Raw genomic sequence first — 19,943 nt, forward strand, 5'->3', positions numbered from 1 at the left:
CAATTCATCTAATGTTCTTACAATATCTGTCTGTGTGAGGCTTCTGACGACATGAGAACATGAATAATGATGAATCATATGTACTACATTCTTCAATCTGTGACACATAATATTGAGGTAGGTACTCATAATGCACTCAAATACTCAATATATTGTCTGAAATTCGTACAGGAGTTCGGGGGGGTAGCTAATTCTCTACAATATTCCGAACAGGCGAATAGTTGTAATTGTTCATTGTTCTGTACAATACTCTGTAATTTGATGTATTCTCAAGTGAGGCTTTTCCTGATGGCGTGTGGTCCGACAAGGAGGGCCTGTTAGTACCACTTCCAACCCTCAGCTTTCCACGCATGACTGTTCTCGTCTGTCATGCAGGAATGTAAATTGAAACCCCATCAGAGGTACCATGTCACTTGTGCCAGGAACGCCCGCTAGAACTCGACTCGCCGCGATGATCACGCTCGTACAGAGGACACTGATCTTCAGGGATCACATCGCCCCATGCGTTTGGTGGCAACGCCTGCGGGATCAGTCCGAATGAAGACGTATCCTAGCAAAAGGGTCCAGGGAAGCTAGTCCCCGCGGCTCGGTCAAGCTCAGTGAGCGAGTCCAGTTGAGGGATGAAACAGATAAGCGGCGTACATAGGCACTGGACCCTGCTCCACTTCGCTATAGATAACAATATCGATTGCAATGATCATTCAATGCGCTATCTTTCTACCCTCCCTGTGAATTTGCGAGATATAAATGACCATCCGGAACCATCTGTAGCAAACGATACAGACACATACATTATGTAGCCTTTGCTTTCCTCCCCTTCACCAGCGCGGAAAATTCGGACAGCCCGAACATGTGCATGAAAATGAAATGCTACGAAGGACCGTCATTAGTGATGAGGTTTGCAAATACAAACACACGTACAAAGGCTCGTTGACCAAAGAACGTGTCTATGAACCAGCAAAAGAAGGAGTGTGTTCCCACCCAAAGCCAATTTTTCGGAACAGCTTTGATCGCCTGGGAAACAACTTGCCGGGCAAATTCCTCAGGAGGCATCGCATTCTCTGCAGAGCAGATAAGTAACTCAGGACTCCTGGCGACATAAAATCGGGGACGTGTACATACTCATCACGGGTCTCACTCGCTTCTCTTGGTAGGTATCTTCATATTGCGCGTACATCGACCCCGCTGGGAGTGTATGCGGTTTCGTAATGTTTGTCTTCACACTTCCGGACATGACCTACATAGAATCATGCTCAGTATGAGCTGGGATGATCTCGGATGTGTGAACGTTACGGTAATGATTTTGACACTGGCTTTGGTGTTAATAGCGTCTGTCGCCTTATGGATAAATGACTGACCCGAATGGCGCAAGTTCCAAGCATCAGTACTTCGGGGATTTGCTGACGTACTGATGCTCACTGACGAACGCAGCCACATGTACATCAGCAACATCAGCAGCGTCAGTTGTCTCAGTGCATCAGCAAAACATGTACGTTGAGCAGTTGCCGAGCGCTTCCTGTTTCAGTGGGGCTTCATAATAAAGAGCACAAATACTACTATGTACATTGCTGGAACGAGCGGGCGAGTACATGAATGAGGGTACAATTTTGCGAGCACATACAGGTGAGTAATTGAACGGACGACTGGCTGCGCAAACTTAATTGAATGGACGACTGGTTGCGCAGACAACGAGTGACCAAGAGTGACTCACAGGAGAGGCAGGGCGAGTGCGAGACAGGGCTCGGAGGCGAGTGACGACGGTACCCACTGCAATACTCCTTCTGCCGTTTCCCGCCGCACACGCAGAACCCGTCTGCGTCGGGATCGGTCACGACCACGCCACCCTGCTCCTTCTCGCGCACCCTCTCACGCCATGCGCACCTCGGCTTGCAGCGCGTGCAGCTGCGCGGCGGTCGACGCTTGTGCACGCTTGAGCAGTCGCTTGTAGTGGAGCCATTTGCGCGCGTAGAGCGTCTGCACTGCCTGCAGTGCGCTCTCCGTCTGTGCGAGCATTGGTACACGTACGCAGACGAGTCAGCATGCCACGCACCTCGTCAACGTCCCGATCGTTCACGTCTGTGACCATATCGAGCGTCATATCATCCCCATCCCACATTAAGAACCACTTGTCCTCCTCGTCCACCCCAGGAATGAGCGAAAGCGGGCGCAGCGGCGTCTCCCCGCGTGCCGCGCTTGCAGGCTGCTTCGACAACGCGACGCTCTTCGCAGGCGTGCTCGGCGACGCCTTCACGCTTGACGTAGTCTTCGTCCTCGTCGGCGTTGGCGACTTCGAGGGTCCCGTCGGCCTCGTGGGTGTCGCCTTGGGCGTGGTCATGCGTGACTTGGTGCCCTTCATGCTGGGCGATGTGAGCATGATGGACGGAGACTCCGCGGCAGGCGACTCGGTCTTCTTCTGGGAGGTCAGCAAGCGTGGCGTGGGCATGACGCGTATGCGCTGCGTGGAAGCAGACGCATGAGAACGGAGGCGGAGACGAGAGCAAGACGATGTAGAGGAGAGCAAGACAAAGTACGGCGCGCGGTCAGAGGGGCAGTCAAGTCCGAAGCGCCCGCTTCGGCAAACCCCGTCCTGCTTGCGTATGCGCTTGCCGCTGGCTCAGTTGCTCTTCGACGTGTCCAGCCCACTGTCCCGTCATCCCGTCACTGCTGCCAACCCGTTGACGAATCGCAACCTCGGGACTCTGCGCTCCGCAAACGCCAATGCGCCCACGAAAACAAGCCGCGCACTGGACACGACCGGCGCACGCAGCGCTCGTCAACACGAGCTCAGGGATCTTCTCGCCACGCACCGCCTGCACCGAGGCACAATAACTTCGAGTACGCACTGGGGGAGGATGGCGGATCAAGCCTGCAACACCGGACGCAGGGGCGAGTAAAGAAGTGCAGAGGAGTCAAGGTATGTTTCACAGCCTCTGCTGTTGTCTCCGCCCGCGTGTGACATGTCTTCGTCCTCGCTCAGTGTCCCAGCACCGGTGCGTAGTGTGCTTCTTGGCACGTCTGCTATCCGCCGGTTGAGGCAGGCGAGCAACCACCACTCCCTGTCTTCAGGTTGTGCTGCCCCCCATCCATTCCGCACTCTTGCACCCTCGCGCCCATACAATGGGGTGTTTGACGCGAAGCAGATACAGGGGAGTATCAGCGTGGCGGTAGCCTCAACATCGGTTGTGCGACATGGTCCCCCTCAAGTCCGTCGGTGTAGCCACACCGACACTTCGGCCGCTCGCCATTGTCTTGACGAAGCCAGGCGAGTACATCAACATGTTCCGCTACACGGTCATGACGTACGTCTTCGATGTGCGACCCCGCTGACTTGGCTAACATGACTATAATTTAACAGCAATGAACCCATGCCTAAGCCCGGCTTTCAGGGCCAGCCTGGCCCCAACGTCACGGTCGGTGGGCAGGAGCAGATGGAGACGGGTTGTTAAGTGGTGCCGAGGATTGATCATGAGACTTGCAAGGTCTAAGACAGTAGTTATTCCGTAGAACGAATGAATCTGTAGCGACAAAATGAAGTGCGCGAAATGTGTTGTGGACCCACATGTACTGACGTCTGCTGACGGCTGCTGACGGCTGCTGATGTCTTGAGCGCTACATTCGCTGACGAAAATAAGAGATGCTTCCGACGAAAAAACGGGCCTCTACTGAGCTCCCCTGAGTCTCACTGATGCTCGCTGAATGTCACTGATATTGCTATATCAGTGGTGTCAGTGAGCGTCAGCGGTTTTCCCGAAGTTCTGATGAGCGCAGAGTGTTGCCCAGCGACACGAGGGCCGCTTTGGTTGCGTTGTAGATTGCACAAAACGGCAGCGGCATTACAGCCCCCACACTGGAAATATTGAGGATTCGCCCATCTCCAGATGCGATGAGAAGGTGCACGAATTCTTGAATCATGCACACGGGCCCGAAGAAGTTCACGTCGAAGATAGTACGCGTATCTGACATGGGCATTTCGATGGCCGGAATCATGGCAGCTTGGAGATGGCAGTGAGCATCACTGCAGACTCTTTCGAACACGACCCCGACACACATTGTCCTCTGTCAGTAGTGGTCTAATGGTGAGATATCTTCTCAATGCAACGGTGTGGGTAGAGCGCTCACGCATTGTTCACCAGTATGTCTAATGTTCCCCCAGTTGTTGCGGATACCTGGTCGTGCAGCCTCCGGATAGCGTGCTCATCCGTGACGTCTAATGGCAGGGTAATTGCACCGCTACGCTCAAGGTTACCCATACTTTCAACATGACGAGCGGTTGCAAAGACCCGGTATCCTAGTAAAGCCTTTCAGTACAGGTCTATGTGAGCCTTGGCATGCATACGACAACAGTACAGACCTTTCGCCAAGAATTCGTGTGCGAGTGCGTGCCCAATACCTCCTACAGTACACCCCGTGATAAGGACAGACTTGGGCATCGTGGAACGACACCACGTAGTATGTTGAGAGGGCACGCCGACGATTACTACTTGACTCGGAGTCCAGAGTCTAGCTGCGTTGGTGGTTTACCTTCACTGCTGTAAGTTGAGGCGCGGAAACAGCGCAAAGGCGCGTAATCACGAGGGCTCCACGGTATCTCACGCCGGCGACGTTCACGGTGACATGGTAATAGCAGTTCCCACACACGACTCCTGCCGGCAACACCTACACAGCTGTTGATTTCATTCATATCGGAACCTTATACTAAGCTGAAGCAATAACAAAATCTAAATAGGCACACGTATATGTCGCGGAGCTAGGTCTGACGCGACTAGAAACAGAACTGTGAACAGAAACACTTGACCTCAAGGTGTTGGACCGAGGTCAACAACAGTCTAACAGCGTCGAACGCAATGCTAGCAACTCCAAGTTAGTTACATTGCACTCTACTTAGTACAATGTGAAGTGCTTACCTAGCAACTCCAAGAGGACGAGCTGGAGTGCTAGGCAGCGTACAGGGCCCTATATATACTGACTAGGTTTAGGGCCGGTCTACCTACGCTGGATCCAAGAACTGAGGTCATGTGTACGTATGAGTCAGGATGAGTCAGAGTGAGTCAGAACGAGTCAGAACGAGTCAGGCGGCTAGGTGCTACCGCAGGGCACATGATAAGTTACATAAGCACAGCCACATGATGAACAATGTCACAAGACAGACCCTAGCACGTGATGTGTCACGTGACTAGTCAGAAAGCCGTTCCAGGCGAAGTCTATCGTACAGCGTACCGTACAAGTCCATAGAAAATGAGCAAAAATAGGATAAAACAAGGCAAAAATACGGGGCCTCCATGTCATACCATGACATTACCCCCCTCCTAAGACTCGTCATCCCGACGAATCTATCCCGACACGTCGTCCCGACGAATCTATCCCGACACGTCGCCCCGTCTCCCATTCCAGGTCTGTGGGCGCGACGTCCGTCATATTCTCTGGAGATCGCCATACGATTCCGTCAAATAGAGCAGCATTTATCTTGCGAGGTGCATTGGGGTGTTTCCGATGGAACTCCGCTATTTCCTTCTGGGCGTGTTCGAGATTCGTGGCGGGTTCCCAGCTGTTGTCTCCCGCACCATAGCCCTTCCATTGGACTAGGTACTGAAGCTGGCGTCTGAAGAACCGGGAATCCAAGATGGTCTCGACTTCGTACTCTTCCTCACCATCGATTACTACTGGTTCGGGTGGCTGAGGAAGGAGTCCGTTGACGTCATTACCCTTGTAGGGAGATAGTCTATCCACGTGGAATACGGGATGCACCTTGAGCGCAGGCGGCAAGTTAAGCACGTAGTCGTCGCTCTCTCGGACTTCGGTTACTTCGTAAGGTCCGAGTTGTCGCGGCCCAAGCTTCTGACTTGCTTGGTGGATCTTGATGTTCTTGGCGGCTAACCAGACTTTGTCGCCAACCTTGAACACCGGGGCTTTGACTTTGCCCTGATCCGCCATCGCGACTTTGCTTAGACGAAGTGCTGCTTCCGCCTCCTTGCGTGCTTCTGCAAGGAGTGCCAATCTTTGGTCGAGTGCAGGAATACTGGTTTTCCTACCCACAGGGACAGTGAAGTCCGGCGTAAACCCGTACATGGCTTCAAAGGGAGTCTTTCCCGTAGCCGATGCAACGCGCGAGTTGATTACAAACTCGGCGGTTGGGAGAAGCCGGGACCAGTCGTCTTGGCGTTTATCACAGAAGAGTCGGATGTACTTTTCGACCTCCTGGTTAGCGCGCTCTGTCTGTCCGTTGCTCTGCGGGTGGTAGGCCGTAGTGAGACTCGAGTTGATTCCTAGCCGCTTGTACAGTTCGCGCATTAGCTTAGCAGCGAACTGCGGACCGCGATCCGACACAATTTCGTCGGGGATCCCATGCAGCCGGAATATCTCACGATAATGCAAATCGGAGATACCCGAAGCGTCTACAGTGGAGGTCGTGGGTATGAAGTGCACCTGTTTGCCGTAGAGATCAATGAACGTGGCTATGGCGTCGAATCCGTTGGATAGTGGCAATCCGGTGATCAGATCGACGCCCATCGTAGTCCACGGTCCTCTAGGCACGGGCAGGGGGTGTAACTGAGCTGGTGGGTGGGCTGCTGGCTTGTAGCGCTGACACCGGTCACATCCTGCGACGTACTTCTCCACAAACTTGGCCATTCCTGGCCACCAGTAATGGCGGCTGACCAGCTCAAGGGTTCCATTTCTACCGGGATGTCCTGCCGTGGGCGCATCGTGGCACTGACGTAAGACTTCTGTGCGCAGCCCATCGTCGGCAGGGACATAGACTTTTCCTTTGTAGTAAATGATACCCTTGTCTTCTTCCCATTCAAAGAGTCCGTTCGTCAATCGACGTGGGCCATGCTCACGGAGCTCGCGTAGCGCGGTAAGCACCTCAGCTTCGCGCTCGCTAGCCTGACGAAGGCGATCTTCTAGTGGGGATTCTGGCTCGTTGAGGGTAGCAGAAATCTCCGCGAACCGCTCAGGCTTCAACACGGTCTGACCTTGATTATCCTCCGCGTCCGTGACTTGGAGCGAAGGGATACGTGACAGGGGATCGGCCTGAGTGTTCGTCTTTCCGGGTTTATGCATCATTGTGAAGTCGAAGCGTGACAACCATAACGACCAGCGAGCTTGTCTCCGTCCTAAGTTCTGCGAAGTTCGCCAGAACGTTAGGTTCTTATGATCAGAGATGATCTCGAAGGGGGCTGGAAGGCCTTCCAAGTAGTGCCTCCAGTCCTCGAGAGCTCGGATGATAGCTAGCATCTCGCGGTCGTAGATCTCGTAGTTGCGCTCGGCTTCCGCCATCGACTGTGACCTAAACGCAACCGGGTGCCAGAGGTTATCTGCCGTCTTTTGCAGGATAACTCCACCGGTCGCGAACCCGGAAGCATCCACTTCCACACGCGTGGGACGGTTGGGTTCCCATGTGACTAGAATGGGTTCCGACGTGAACGCGTCCTTAAGCGTCTGGAATGCTTCTTTCTGCTCTGGGCCCCAATGCCAGGATACGTCTTTCTTGGTCAGGTCATTCAGAGGACGTGCTGTCTTAGCGAAGTCCTTGATGAACCGGCGATAGAAGTTGGCAAAGCCCAGGAACCCGCGTAGTGCTTTCAGGTTCTGGGGGTCCGGCCAACTCGTGATCGCCTGGACCTTGACTTGGTCCATGCTGACCTTTCCTTCCGAGATTACCAAGCCTAGGTACTCGACGCTCGTCTGCTCGAATTCGCATTTCTCGGGTCGCAGGAACAAGTCGTGTTCCTGTAGCCGGCGGAGAACTTCGCGTACTACTTTGCGATGTTCGTCCAAGTCCGTACTGTATATTAGGATGTCGTCTAGATATACAGCTACTTTTCCGGCGGCGATGAGATCGACAAAGACGGAATTCATGAGCGTCTGGAATGTTGCTGGGGAATTGGTGAGGCCGAAGAACATGACGTTCGGCTCAAACAGTCCGCGGTTGGTTACAAACGCCGCTTTCCATTCGTCACCCTCCTTGATACGGATATTGTTGTACCCCCAGCGGACATCGAACTTCGTGAAGTACTTGGCTTGGCGTAGCCGGTTGACTATGTCGGTAGCAAGCGGGAGCGGGTATCGGTTCTTGATCGTGACATCGTTTAGCTTACGATAGTCTTGAACCATCCGGAGCTTGCCGTCCTTCTTTTTGACGAAGAAGACAGGCGAAGCAATCGGTGACTTGGAAGGCACAATGTAGCCTTTCCGGAGGTTCTCTTCTAAGAACTTGTCTAGTTCCGCTTGCTCGTTTATCGGCATTGGATACACTTTCGACCGTAGCGTCTCAGGCGCGTTGGGCTTTAGGTCGATCGTGTGATCCCACGGCTTGTGCTCGGGAAGACGTTCCGAGTCTGCCTCCGAGAAGACTTTGGCGAAGTCTCGATAGTGCTCCGGCACCATCTCCTCGAAGGTCTTCTTGGACTTCTGCTGATTGGCTTGGGCTGCCAGCGTGGTTGAGTATGTTACACCTGCGCAGCACCAGAGCTCATCGGCTAAGTCGTCTATAACTCCGCGCTTTTTCCATTCGCGCCGGAGTTTCCTCGTCCCGGCAATCTTCTGAAAGGGGAGATCATCGTTCTCAGATGAAACCGGCTCCTGCGGTTCCTCGTCGAACGTGACCGTACCCTCCTTCCAGTTGATGCTAGGATTCACCTCTCTTAGCCACGGGATACCCAGTATCATATCTTCCTTGTTCAGATTTGTAACTAAAAAATCGCACACCTCATCAAAGCTACCTACTTGTAGTCTAAGACGAGCGTAGTGAGTGATGCTACCAGCTTTGTTCTTACTGCCATCGATGTTATACAAAACGATCGGATGCTTCATAGGAACGGTAGTTACATGATTTTCTAGTACAAAACGAGAGGAAATGAACAACCCCGTAGCGCCTGAGTCAACCATGGCAGCTACTTGCTTTTCTCGACGTTTTCCGGAGACCGATACGTCAATACGTAAATGTACATCTCGAAGCTCTGATTCTGGTATAGTACAACTAGCTATGCGAATAGAATCGAAGAAACGCCAATACCTGTCCCACGACCACGACCATCAGGAAAAACCGTGCCTACATAAGGTCTCATCAGAGGTCATCTACAAGACATCTTAGGAACGTATAGGACACAAAAGACATAAAATGTTACATAAGACCAAAACATGGCACTTAAGACAAGTCCCCGTCTTATTGTGTCTTTGATATTATGCATAAGAGCACTAATGTACGCAATAAAGACATCTTGTGTCTTATTCAGTCTTAATTGTGTTGTCATTTTGGTCTTTAGTTGCCCTTATTTCACCTACAATATGTACTTCAGTGGGCGTGCTGAAGTACAGTTATGTACAGAATTAAGTCTGCTGATGTCCACTTATGCACATGTACCAGATCACATCATAAATATTAGCAGTGCGGGTTGTTGTACAACATATACAGACACATAACTACTGGTATAGCACGATCAACAGATAGGCATAGACTCGAGGTCAGACGGCGCCGGGATGACGACCACGGCTGAGACAGGCAAATAGTAGTAGAGGGAGAGTGGGATACGTAGCAGGCACGCACGTCTGATGTGTAGTAGTACAGAGGATGATAGATATAGTAGCTGCAGGATTGTCGTATGAGTAAGTGTAGATAGAGGTGGTATGGGCATAGAAACACTCGCCTTGGAAATGGACCGATTCTACTGCTCCTGCCACGCGAAACAGACAAAGTTGATGATGTTCACGGCCTTGATGCGACAGGACAACTACGACATCTTGGTGATGTACCTCTCGCAGTGAGATACAAAGAAACCACTGGACACTGACTGACTTACCACTCATTGCCGAGTTCATCGACCTCACGCTCGCTGCTGGAAGTTTGCTCCCCCGAACTCTCCTGGGCCTTCTTCGCGCCGGACTTCGATCGCGACGGACGTGACGGTCCACTCTCTGCGTTCGCTGCATCCTTCGATGATCCAGCTGCAGTCTTGGACGCCGCAGGAGTCTTTGCCTTGCTGCCTGATGCCACGGCTGGCAAGGTGACGTTCAGCTGGTCGAGGTCGATAGCCGCACCGCCCACACGTTCCCCGTCTTCTTCCTCCTCCTGGTTCTCCTCCACAGCGTCCATATCACCATCCTCGTCCCCTTGCATCTTCGACCTACGTCCCTAGTGAGCAAACCAAGCCATATTGATTGCGAGAAGTTACCTTATATACGACCAGATTAGTGACTGCGTCTCCTGAAGGTACGGCTTGTTATTCATGTACTCCAGTGCACTCATCAGGCTGTCCCATCTTGAATTGCGCCCAACATTTAGTATAGATACCACAAGGTAAGCAGACTTACTTCTTGGCGTAGACCGAGTTCGCAAATTTCAGGTTCACTTCGTTGTCTTCTTCCACCTGCGCGGCGACGTCAGCCAATGCTCCCTCTATCTACACAAGTGCAATGACGTCAGTTGGTTTTGTGCGTGGATTGGAATAGGGCTTACGGCGGTGCACACTAGTGCGATGAGGTTCAGAGGCACCTTCTTGAAGTCTACCATCGCCGCCTTGATGCACGCACCCTCACGTTTGGCGGGCCCCCAGTACAGGTAGATCAGCTCTTGGATTGCCGGGTGCCTGAAAGGTAGCAAGCGGTTGTACTTGCTCATGATGTAATTCATGATCAGCGCTTCCTTCCGTAGTATAGCTAAGGCATTGTACTCACACTCTTCTCCACGGACGAGCCCTGTTCCTTCCCAAGGTTGTGTTCTATCTCCCCGAAGATGAAACGAGGAAGCAAAGCCGTTCGATCGCCCATCTTCACGCTGACCTTGCCGATCAGCCACAACGCAATTGGCCTCCTGTCATCAAGAGAGTATAGGTGAGGGCTCAGGTCGTAAGCCTTCTGGATCACCTGGGACGCCTTCCCCTTGAGCTCGTTTCGAGTTTGAGATAACGCGCGCACGATCTCCGCTATATCAGCTCATGCCAACGCATCAGAAGATCTGTTTGCTTACCAGTTTGTGCATGTCCTGCCTATGACGCTCTCTCTGGCTGTTGTCCTTGCCCTTCCGATCCTGCAACATCCTCCAGGAATCCCGCACCTTCTTGTCGCCTTTCTCATATGCATCTTGAACGCTCGCCTTGATGAGATCATCCACGCTGGGCAGCCGCTTGGAGACGACTGACGGCTCCTTCGTCCAGGCGGACTTCAGAGCGGTGCGGAGGCGCAGCGCATCTTGTGCTGCATGGAAAAGTGGAACAAGCCATGTTGGCAAGTCTGACACCCTGAGGCGCGCGCCCTTGGCCCCACCGGTGCGATACGCCTTGGGACGAGCACCCTTGCCCTTGCGCCTGGAGTCAGACAAGACCTGTAAAGTGTGAGAGATGTCTGCATCATTCAATATGATTGCAGAGATGATTGACACTGACGATCATCCCATCGTCGTCGCTCTGTCCCTCTTCTGCGTGGTCTGTCTCCTCTTCATCCTCCTCATCTCTGTCGTCTTCATACGCCTCTCCTTCCTCTTGATCATCATCCTTGCTGCTGTCGTCCTGATCTGAGTCATCGGATGGTTTGTCATGTGGGCCTGCAGCCGTGCGCTTGGCCTTGTCAGAATTCTTGCGACTATCGTCGCTGGCGGCCGGGGATTTGCTACGCTCGTCATCCGAGTTGTTGTTGGCGCGATTCTTACCCTTGTCCTGCTTCTTCGTGAACGTCACTATGAGTCATGTCACCAAGAGCAAATTACGGAACAGGGTGCGAACCCTTGCAGCCGCATCTGTCGCTCGTGAGGGGCTGTTGACCGACTTGCTCGGAGGAGCCCGAGCGTTCTGTTCTTTTCGTCCGCCGCCTAGCAGGTGGTCATAGTTTGATGTATGCACGATGGCCAAAGGACTTACCCAATGTTCGTGCCAGGTCCTCCTCGTCCGCGTCTAGCGTAGGCGCAGGTTCTGCATGTTGGCCGTACTTCCGCTTTGGCATAGCTAGAGCAGCGTGGTGTTGTGAGTTTCATGTGCCAATGTATATGAATCACATACGCCGTGGCTTCTTGGGCTGCTCGCCCTCGCTGTCAGCCGTCTGGTCTTGCATCACCACGTCAGCTACCTTGTTGCCTTGCGCCGTGTCATTGGCAGGCTCGTCCTCCTCCTGTGCGTTGTCGTTGCGCGAGCGCGACTTCTTCTTCTGGGGCCTTACGTCCTCTTCATCATGCGATGCTTCATCTTCCTCCATCATCTTTGATTTTCTCTTGCGTATCTCTGACACGCACAGCAAAGTGAAGTTGATTAGTGTGTGTTGGAGTAGACAAGGGCACGTACTATCCGTTCGTTCCTCCTTCTCCCTCTGCTTCTCCTGAGCTTTCTGACTTTTCTTCTTAGCTGCGGCGGACGATGTTGCAGCCGCCTTTACCACTTTCTGCTTGTCCTTAGTACCCTTCGAGGCTGTGCTTCGCTGGCCTGCAGGATTCTCTGCTTGTTTCGAGGCAGCGGATCGGGTCATACGTCTGTCCATTTGGGTTGTACGATTTGACCAGGGCGATAGAGTTAAGGCGAGATGATACTCACCGCGAAATGAAACGGAGACCACTCGAGATAATCGAGGGTTCGATTACACACGGTTCAATATGTACCGCCGAGGTAAGCGCCAAATCCGATGAATATATAATATGTCATTCTAAGAGCGTACAAGACATGTGCCACGTCAAACAAAATGTACGTTGTGAGACCATCCATTCCGTTCCTTCAACCACTTAGCCATCTCTCGGTCCGTGTTGAGTACAATAGAACTTCTCTTTCCCTTGTAGTGTAGGTTGAAGTGCGTCAGATCACAGGAAGGGAATAAAATGAAGTCGCCGTTCCATAGAGGTACAATGAGTCCGGGCTCGTAGAGAACGAGTTCACCGCCTTCAAAGTCACCGATGGCAAGGACAAGGCAAATACCGTCGTCCTTGCCGTCTCTGTGTGCTGCCGTGGTGACATTCATATTGACGACCAATCCTAGGAAAGGAGAGGCGAGCGGTCGGTTGTTTCCAGGCAACACCCTGACGTAGGCTTCAAGGTGGTCGTATACATCTGGTGCAATCTCTTGAATCTGAAAGTGCCGGGTACATCTCAGCATTACTAACTCCTTAATGGTTAAGCAACTCACCTTTAAATCCAACCAGTCGAACAGAGGGGCCAGAATTTGTTTCATGGACTGGTAGATCGATTGGTTGGTCGAGTTTGTCATATCCTTGGATGGGTACGGTATGAACTGGTGGTAGTTAGTCTTGAGACCGCCGGTTCTCTTGAGGTTGCTAGGTGGTACGTCATCTGGTGAGCCCTCTCCCTGTATATGAGTGAGTTAGCTGCTTTCCCAGTCCAAAGGCAATGCACTGACCGTCGTACAATGGCGATTATACCATGTGAAGTGCAGCACTTTGAAGACGTGGCTGCCGCCACTCTGCGCTGTGTCCAATGTCTGTATGACATCCGGTTCGAGGCAGGCGGCCAGGCGTCCAAGAAGGTCGGTTCGTAGGCTCTCTGGCATCGACGTGCATATGGTCGCAAGAATGGTGGAGCTTTGAGATTGTACTGTTAGAACATCCCTAAGTGCTTGTGAGAAGCCATTCACAGAGTGAAGTAGCGGTGTATCTCACTTGACGAGGTCGTGTTTGATCTTCACATAGCCGTTCTGAGTGGGACGAACACCGTCCACATAAATCGATTTCAACTAGCATACATGAGTCAGAAACGATGGGCACAGGAGTACGTCACTCACCAATGATTCCAGTTCCTCGAGAGTTGCTGGTTCGGTGGCCTTGCTAGCTAGTTCGCGTTGGTTCTGCGTCCAACGTGCGTTTTTATCTCTGTTTCTGGGTGGCGAGAATCGTTTGTTGTGCTCATGGTCGGGATCGAAGCTGGATATTATGGTAGATATTGAGGAGCTTGGAACCATGCTCGCACCGCATGTCATGTTCACTGAATATAGGTTGACTGGCGGGGTGATCGTGGAAGGGCCTGGAACCGCGCTTGTAAGGTTGAGAGGCTGCGTAGGCATTGAACAGCGGGGAGAGGCTGATCGACCTGTAGGGCTGAGACTCGCCAACCGGGACAATGGTGTCAACGGGGACAACGCCATAAGTGAGTCATTGCCTAGGTTTGTAGCTGCGACTGAAGAGTCGAATGCAACCCATGCATCTTTGTCTCGAGGTATGCCAGCAAAGGAACTGTCCGGTATTTGCTCTCAATTGTAAAAAACACACAGATACTAGGAATCTACACTCACTTTTGTGGGAGACGGGTGAACAAAGAATCCGTGGCTGCCAAATCGTTGCAGGGGCAATGAGGATGGATGCCCAGTGCGAGCAGAATATCTTCAGCAAAGAGGTCGCCGAACTTCATGGGACAGTGATCTTTCAGGTAAACTACGATTGGCACTATGGTCTGTCGGACCAGCCGTCCAAGGGGCGTTTCTGCGCTTGAACGTTAATATGCCACAGGTTAGTCAGTGAACAACTGACCGGCATTGGAGCGCCTCAGTATGTGTGCAACATCAGAAGCCAATGTACCGTCAGCCTCGACAAATGGCACTCTGAGGGTCGTGAACCCCATCCAGAGAAGCATGTAGATTGATCCTGTGCAATTGTCCGTCTCAACGCCGACAACATATGACGCGCATAGACGCACCGCCCTCTGCTAGCTTCGCAAGCTTACTTCCTATTTTATACCACTTCTGCAGCGTGCGTTCGCTGGGTCCCTTTGGTAGCTTCGAGAGATGCTCTCGCCACAGGGCAGCGATGTTCACGTCCGACCAGCCTGACATACTGAACGTCCAATAATCAATGGTTCTTACGTTTTAAAGATGAGCGAATCTTGCTTACCTTGCGCATTTGAAGGCCAAGCGTAGGTACAATACCATAGTGTGGAACTCGATAACGTTTCTTCTGTCGTCTATCTGGTTACATCTGTTCACCAGATCGACCAGCGTATCACTGCGTCCAGCGAGCGACATGGCGCCAGGAGATGACCAGAGGGCTGAATAGTAACGTAGAGCATCGTCCCTCACGTCATAGGCTGCCAGTGTATACAGAAAGTTCTCCATTGTTGTGCTCGTCCCTTGGTGTGGTTGCGCCATCATCTCCCAGGCGGCATGCGGCTGACTGCGACTTGCAATGTATTGAGTCCCGCTTCTGGGACAAGGCCGCGGAGGTTGAGGATCATGCCCGCCTTGTTGCTCTTTACCACCGCCAGGGTACGGTGCGTTGGCCAGCTTCCGCCGCTGTCGTGATGCTTTTTGTGCACGAACTGGCCCAGTCGCACTCAGGCTGTTGGGACGCTCCCTGTCATTGGAATTACTGCCATTGTGAGGCAACGAGGGTGTCGATCCTGCTAATCAAGTGGTTGAATGGTCAGCTTTTGTACAAGAGGTAGGTATGTAATACTTTCACCTGTACTAGGTTGTGTAGAGTCCGACGGTTGCATGGACACATAGTCCTCGGCGCACCGCCCCGTAGACTGGTCTGAAGCGTCTTCATTGTTGTGCTTCAGTCTCCCCAGTAAAGCTGTCAACGTTGGGCTGAGTGTATCAGCTCGTGAGAGGTATGTTCCCAGTTCCAAAACCTCAGCATTGCTCAAGTACACCATGTTTGAGGATGAGTAGTGACAGTTCTCCTGTCACGGTGGTCCGATGTCCCAGAGCGTTAAAACTAGACATCATGAATTCACTGACCTATAGATTTCTCATATGGTACCGGTCGTGGAACAATCTCCTCAAACCGTTGGCTGTTGCGATGTACAGCACCCTCAAGGGAATATAATGCATTTCTGTTGATTATACGTGATACAACAATACTAATACGACTATGTGCGTCCGATGAAGCCCCAAGTGGACATCATGAGGAGCTTCATGAGGTTGCTACACACCGAATAAAAGGCCAAAACCAAAAGGTTTTGGCCTGCTTGACAGGTGGAAAGCCGGGTCTTCACCGTCAGTCGCTGGGCTGGCGGGGCGTGCTCGCGCTGGCTCCCGTTGCCGCCACGGTCAAGGAAGTTACAAATAAATGTTGTGAGAGGCTGGTAGGGGTTGCTGCGTACCGGATAGCAGGCCGAGACTAGAAAGTTTCGGCCTTGTTGAAGGACGGGGGCGAAGTCTTCCCGTCGGTCGCTGGGCGGGCGCCTCTTGAAGACCAGTGTGCTTGTGCTCCCTCCCGTCGCCTCCACGGTCGAAGATGCCCTAAACAAATATGATCAGAGGCTGGTAGGGGTTGCTGCGTACCGGATAGCAGGCCGAGACTAGAAAGTTTCGGCCTTGTTGAAGGACGGGGGCGAAGTCTTCCCGTCGGTCGCTGGGCGGGCGCCTCTTGAAGACCAGTGTGCTTGTGCTCCCTCCCGTCGCCTCCACGGTCGAAGATGCCCTAAACAAATATGATCAGAGGCTGGTAGGGGTTGCTGCGTACCGGATAGCAGGCCGAGACTAGAAAGTTTCGGCCTTGTTGAAGGACGGGGGCGAAGTCTTCCCGTCGGTCGCTGGGCGGGCGCCTCTTGAAGACCAGTGTGCTTGTGCTCCCTCCCGTCGCCTCCACGGTCGAAGATGCCCTAAACAAATATGATCAGAGGCTGGTAGGGGTTGCTGCGTACCGGATAGCAGGCCGAGACTAGAAAGTTTCGGCCTTGTTGAAGGACGGGGGCGAAGTCTTCCCGTCGGTCGCTGGGCGGGCGCCTCTTGAAGACCAGTGTGCTTGTGCTCCCTCCCGTCGCCTCCACGGTCGAAGATGCCCTAAACAAATATGATCAGAGGCTGGTAGGGGTTGCTACGTACTGGATAGCAGGCCGACACTAGAAAGATGAGCTCGTTGCTGCAGAGAGTTGAGAGTATTGCTGAGCTGAAAGCTTCAAGTTACGTGTCAGTCACGTGACTGCCGATTTGCCATGAACGTATGTTCTGGATATAATCTCGTTTCTTGTTTTTCATGTTCTATAACAACTCAAAGTGCTACAAACCCATACACTGATGTCATATTACGATGTCCAACAAGGCAGGCATGAGCGAAAATCCAGAGCGTATACAGCGCGAGCGAGAATCGAGAGCGTAGACAGCGCGGACAAGTATCGCGAGCAAACAAACACAGCAACAGCGCAAATCAGGACCAACAACACGAGGGTAACACAAGAAGAGGGTGCTCTATTGTACAACGAGCGATAGCTCGTAATATATAAAGGTGTCAACGTGATAGGGGAAGGGTAAATACGAGGTTGGTCCATGACTTGCAGGCGACGATAGAAGAATAGCGATGATGATCAGACGACCCGGATGACGCACTGACATGCCAATGAGATGATGAACGGACAACAAGTATGAGATTGGTAGCGACTCACATCTCCATCGACAGCACTCGGGCCAGCACTCGGGCCAGCACTCGGGCCAGCACTCGGGCCAGCACTCGGGCCAGCGCGACGTTCGTCGTCAGCGGCGGCGTTTGAGGTGCCTCGCTTGCGTTTCAAGGCTTGCCTGGCTCTCGCGAACTGATCCTCGATGGACAACATGGGAGGTGCCGAGGGCCTCGCCGCCCGTACCGCCGCCTCCTGTACCTCACCGATGTGCTTCTCAATTCGCCACTGGGCGGTGCTCTTGGAGCTGGTCTGCAGCGTCTCGACCATTTGTTGCAGCATTTCGTGCATGTTGATGCGCAAGTCGATGGGTTGAGCAGCGTGGCCGCGAATTGCCTTCCAGTATTGCTCGATCTCCTCCAATGCTCCTTCCTGCGTGTCCGAGTGCGAGATGGGTTTGGCGACATCCGAGTCCTCGATGTGGGCATGGAGAACGTCAAGGTCCTCCTGACTCGGGAGACGGGCAACCTTTTCAAACACCTTCTCAAAGAACAGGTGCTGGAAGGTCTCTAAAAGACAGTCGAGCTGCCTCTGGTAATCGCGCGCGACGTTCCCCAGGAAAACATCACGACACTCCTGGTCGGCGCCTTCGTATTCATTGAGGAGAGCCTAAACGTTGCTGTCAGCTAGGCAGTGATCCCAACAACGACTGAACTTACAATTCCAAGACCCGCCTCCAGGTACTCGACCATGTCGGCCTTGCGCTCCACTAGCTCAGTGAAAGTCTGCACCTGATCGTCGTCTGCTATATTGACGTGGACCCAATAGGCCCGCATGGCACCGTGCCAGATGTACGAATGTCCTTCGGCTTTGCAGACCCACGGTCCAGCACCCTGTATCAGGTGCTTGCTGTAGTCGAAACTGTGTTTGTTGAGCTGATGATCGGTCTGCATCCGTCTGAACATGGCGTTGTCGAGCTCCATGTTTTCCCCCTTGCACAATGAGGCATTCCGATATTGAGCCGACTTCTTCGACGTCCCGGCAGGGGATCGATAGGGTTTGGCCAGGCTCGGCTCGAACGTCTCGCGCAACGCAATGACGTTGACAGAGCACAGTTTCTCGAGAGGGGTTGTCCTGCCTTCACGCATCGCGGTCGCCCGGTCTTTGATGTAAATCAGGGTCTACTTAGCGTCAGCGGTGGTAACTGTTTGATCGATTGTAAGGTCTACCTTGGTGAACCCTCCCTCGCTAGTGGGGCGTTTCACGTTCGTCGTCCCTGAGCCATCTGCCTGTGCAGCCGTCGCTGCAGCCGTCGCTGCAGCCGTCGCTGCAGCCGTCGCCTTAGCCGTCGCCTTAGCCGTCGCCTTGCGCGGCCTCGGCTCAGGCGTGTAATCCGGCTGTGAGAACATGATCTCATCAAGGCTCACGAGGTCATCCGTGAGCTTCGTGCGCAGTGTCGTCAAAACGTCGGGAACCTTCTGCGTAAGGACGTTATGACTCTTTGCGTCGGAGTAGAGCTGTGTGGTATCTCCGCCGAAAACCACCTTCGGTGCCATGATTTTCTTCAGGACTATTGGGACCGCGCGGATAATGTCGAGTGCCTCCTCAATGTGCGCATTACGGATGCTAACCATCTCCTGATGATTGTGACTGAGTGATACAACCATGAGGACTTGAGTGTCCGTGCAGTACTCCCACCTGCGCCAATCTGATTAGCGAAACAGAGATTGGAGTTGATTATGTAATAATTTACTCAAGGTAACTGAATGTGAATTCTTCGTCCAAAAATTGGCAGAGCTCCTGCCAGTCGCTTAGGCTGAAGTCCTTGACGGTCTGCGCATGCGACGCACTGTCAGAAATGAGACGCTTTGCGGCCCACCATTTGGCTCACCTTTGAGTAATAACGCTGAAAGTGTAGGAGCACTATGTCAAGATCCTCGCCAAAGACCTTGTGCACGACGGCGGGGAACAGCTGTTTGGGGAAGATCGGTGTTGGTTCGTACGGTGGTGGTTCTGCCTTCTTGGGGGCAGCTTGTGCTATCGTCCTGGATGTTGGCTGAGGGTGCTTGACACAGACTGTTGTGTACGCACCTGGCTGAGCGTTGGTAGGTTGGACAATCTTGGACCGAGGACAATGAATTGGTTTGGGACCTAATACATGCATATGTGAGTTGATTATGACCTCAAATCCCATCATCTAACGAGCTCACCGTTCTCGGTGGGCTTGCGGTTGCGGTCACCGCGCGAGTTGAGTTGGAGCTGAGAGAATCTCTGAGCTCCCCCGTCCCTCGAGTCGACCTCGTTGTCTCTGAACGGCTTGGAGTTCAAGAGGGGGCTAGCCCAAGGGCCGGGGGATCGAGGAGGGCCGGGGGATCGAGAAGGGGGGGATCGAACAGCAAGGCGGGAAGTGGTGGTAGGCATGGTGGATGTGAGAAGTCCTCTCGTAAGTTAGGAGAAGACCGGAGGGATGAACAAGGATAGACGGGCGCAAGACGAGCAAGCGGAGCACCACATAAAGGGACGGGTGTGACGGGCCCAGGTTGCCACCAGCCACCTGCACTGCCGACGGCTTCAATTAAGCCCTCCACGCGCTTCACGCCCCTTCGCCAGCCGTTCTATCCCGCTCTATCTCTCATCGTGCGGTCGTACGCAAGAGTTCTCGGTCCCGTTGCGCTAATTTCGCCTTAG

The 19,943-nt window shown here is 53.0% G+C and overlaps 4 protein-coding genes across 4 annotated transcripts; all 4 read right to left on the reverse strand.

The window, feature by feature from the left end:
- Window positions 1-792: 792 nt before the first annotated feature.
- On the reverse strand, window positions 793-2,462 carry C8Q71DRAFT_872722 (uncharacterized protein; the record flags this gene model as incomplete). Its single annotated transcript, XM_047928350.1, has 5 exons — window positions 2,051-2,462; window positions 1,882-2,001; window positions 1,123-1,237; window positions 922-1,061; window positions 793-870 (listed from the first exon to the last, which is right to left on the reverse strand). The coding sequence occupies exons 1-5, from the start codon at window positions 2,441-2,443 to the stop codon at window positions 793-795; spliced, it is 846 nt and encodes a 281-aa protein (XP_047777043.1). The 5' UTR covers window positions 2,444-2,462.
- A 1,300-nt stretch (window positions 2,463-3,762) lies between these two features.
- On the reverse strand, window positions 3,763-4,424 carry C8Q71DRAFT_695142 (uncharacterized protein; the record flags this gene model as incomplete). The annotated part of the gene is made up of 3 exons (XM_047919906.1): window positions 3,763-4,015; window positions 4,120-4,288; window positions 4,352-4,424. Coding segments are annotated over 3 exons (495 nt in total), but the record flags the coding sequence as incomplete, so codon positions are not given.
- An 8,323-nt stretch (window positions 4,425-12,747) lies between these two features.
- Window positions 12,748-13,440, reverse strand: C8Q71DRAFT_680772 (uncharacterized protein; the record flags this gene model as incomplete). The annotated part of the gene is made up of 3 exons (XM_047919747.1): window positions 12,748-12,998; window positions 13,056-13,275; window positions 13,327-13,440. Coding segments are annotated over 3 exons (585 nt in total), but the record flags the coding sequence as incomplete, so codon positions are not given.
- Window positions 13,441-17,225: 3,785 nt separating this feature from the next.
- Window positions 17,226-19,676, reverse strand: C8Q71DRAFT_859503 (uncharacterized protein; the record flags this gene model as incomplete). The annotated part of the gene is made up of 8 exons (XM_047927643.1): window positions 17,226-17,246; window positions 17,304-17,924; window positions 17,975-18,436; window positions 18,485-18,953; window positions 19,009-19,088; window positions 19,147-19,292; window positions 19,347-19,406; window positions 19,466-19,676. 8 exons carry the CDS (start codon window positions 19,674-19,676, stop codon window positions 17,226-17,228), a joined length of 2,070 nt encoding a protein of 689 aa, XP_047777046.1.
- Between the last annotated feature and the right edge of the window lie 267 nt (window positions 19,677-19,943).

The sequence above is a fragment of the Rhodofomes roseus genome (genome assembly GCF_022264815.1).
Source record: "Rhodofomes roseus strain CIRM-BRFM 1785 chromosome Unknown C8Q71scaffold_15, whole genome shotgun sequence".
NCBI classification, from domain to species: domain Eukaryota; kingdom Fungi; phylum Basidiomycota; class Agaricomycetes; order Polyporales; family Fomitopsidaceae; genus Rhodofomes; species Rhodofomes roseus.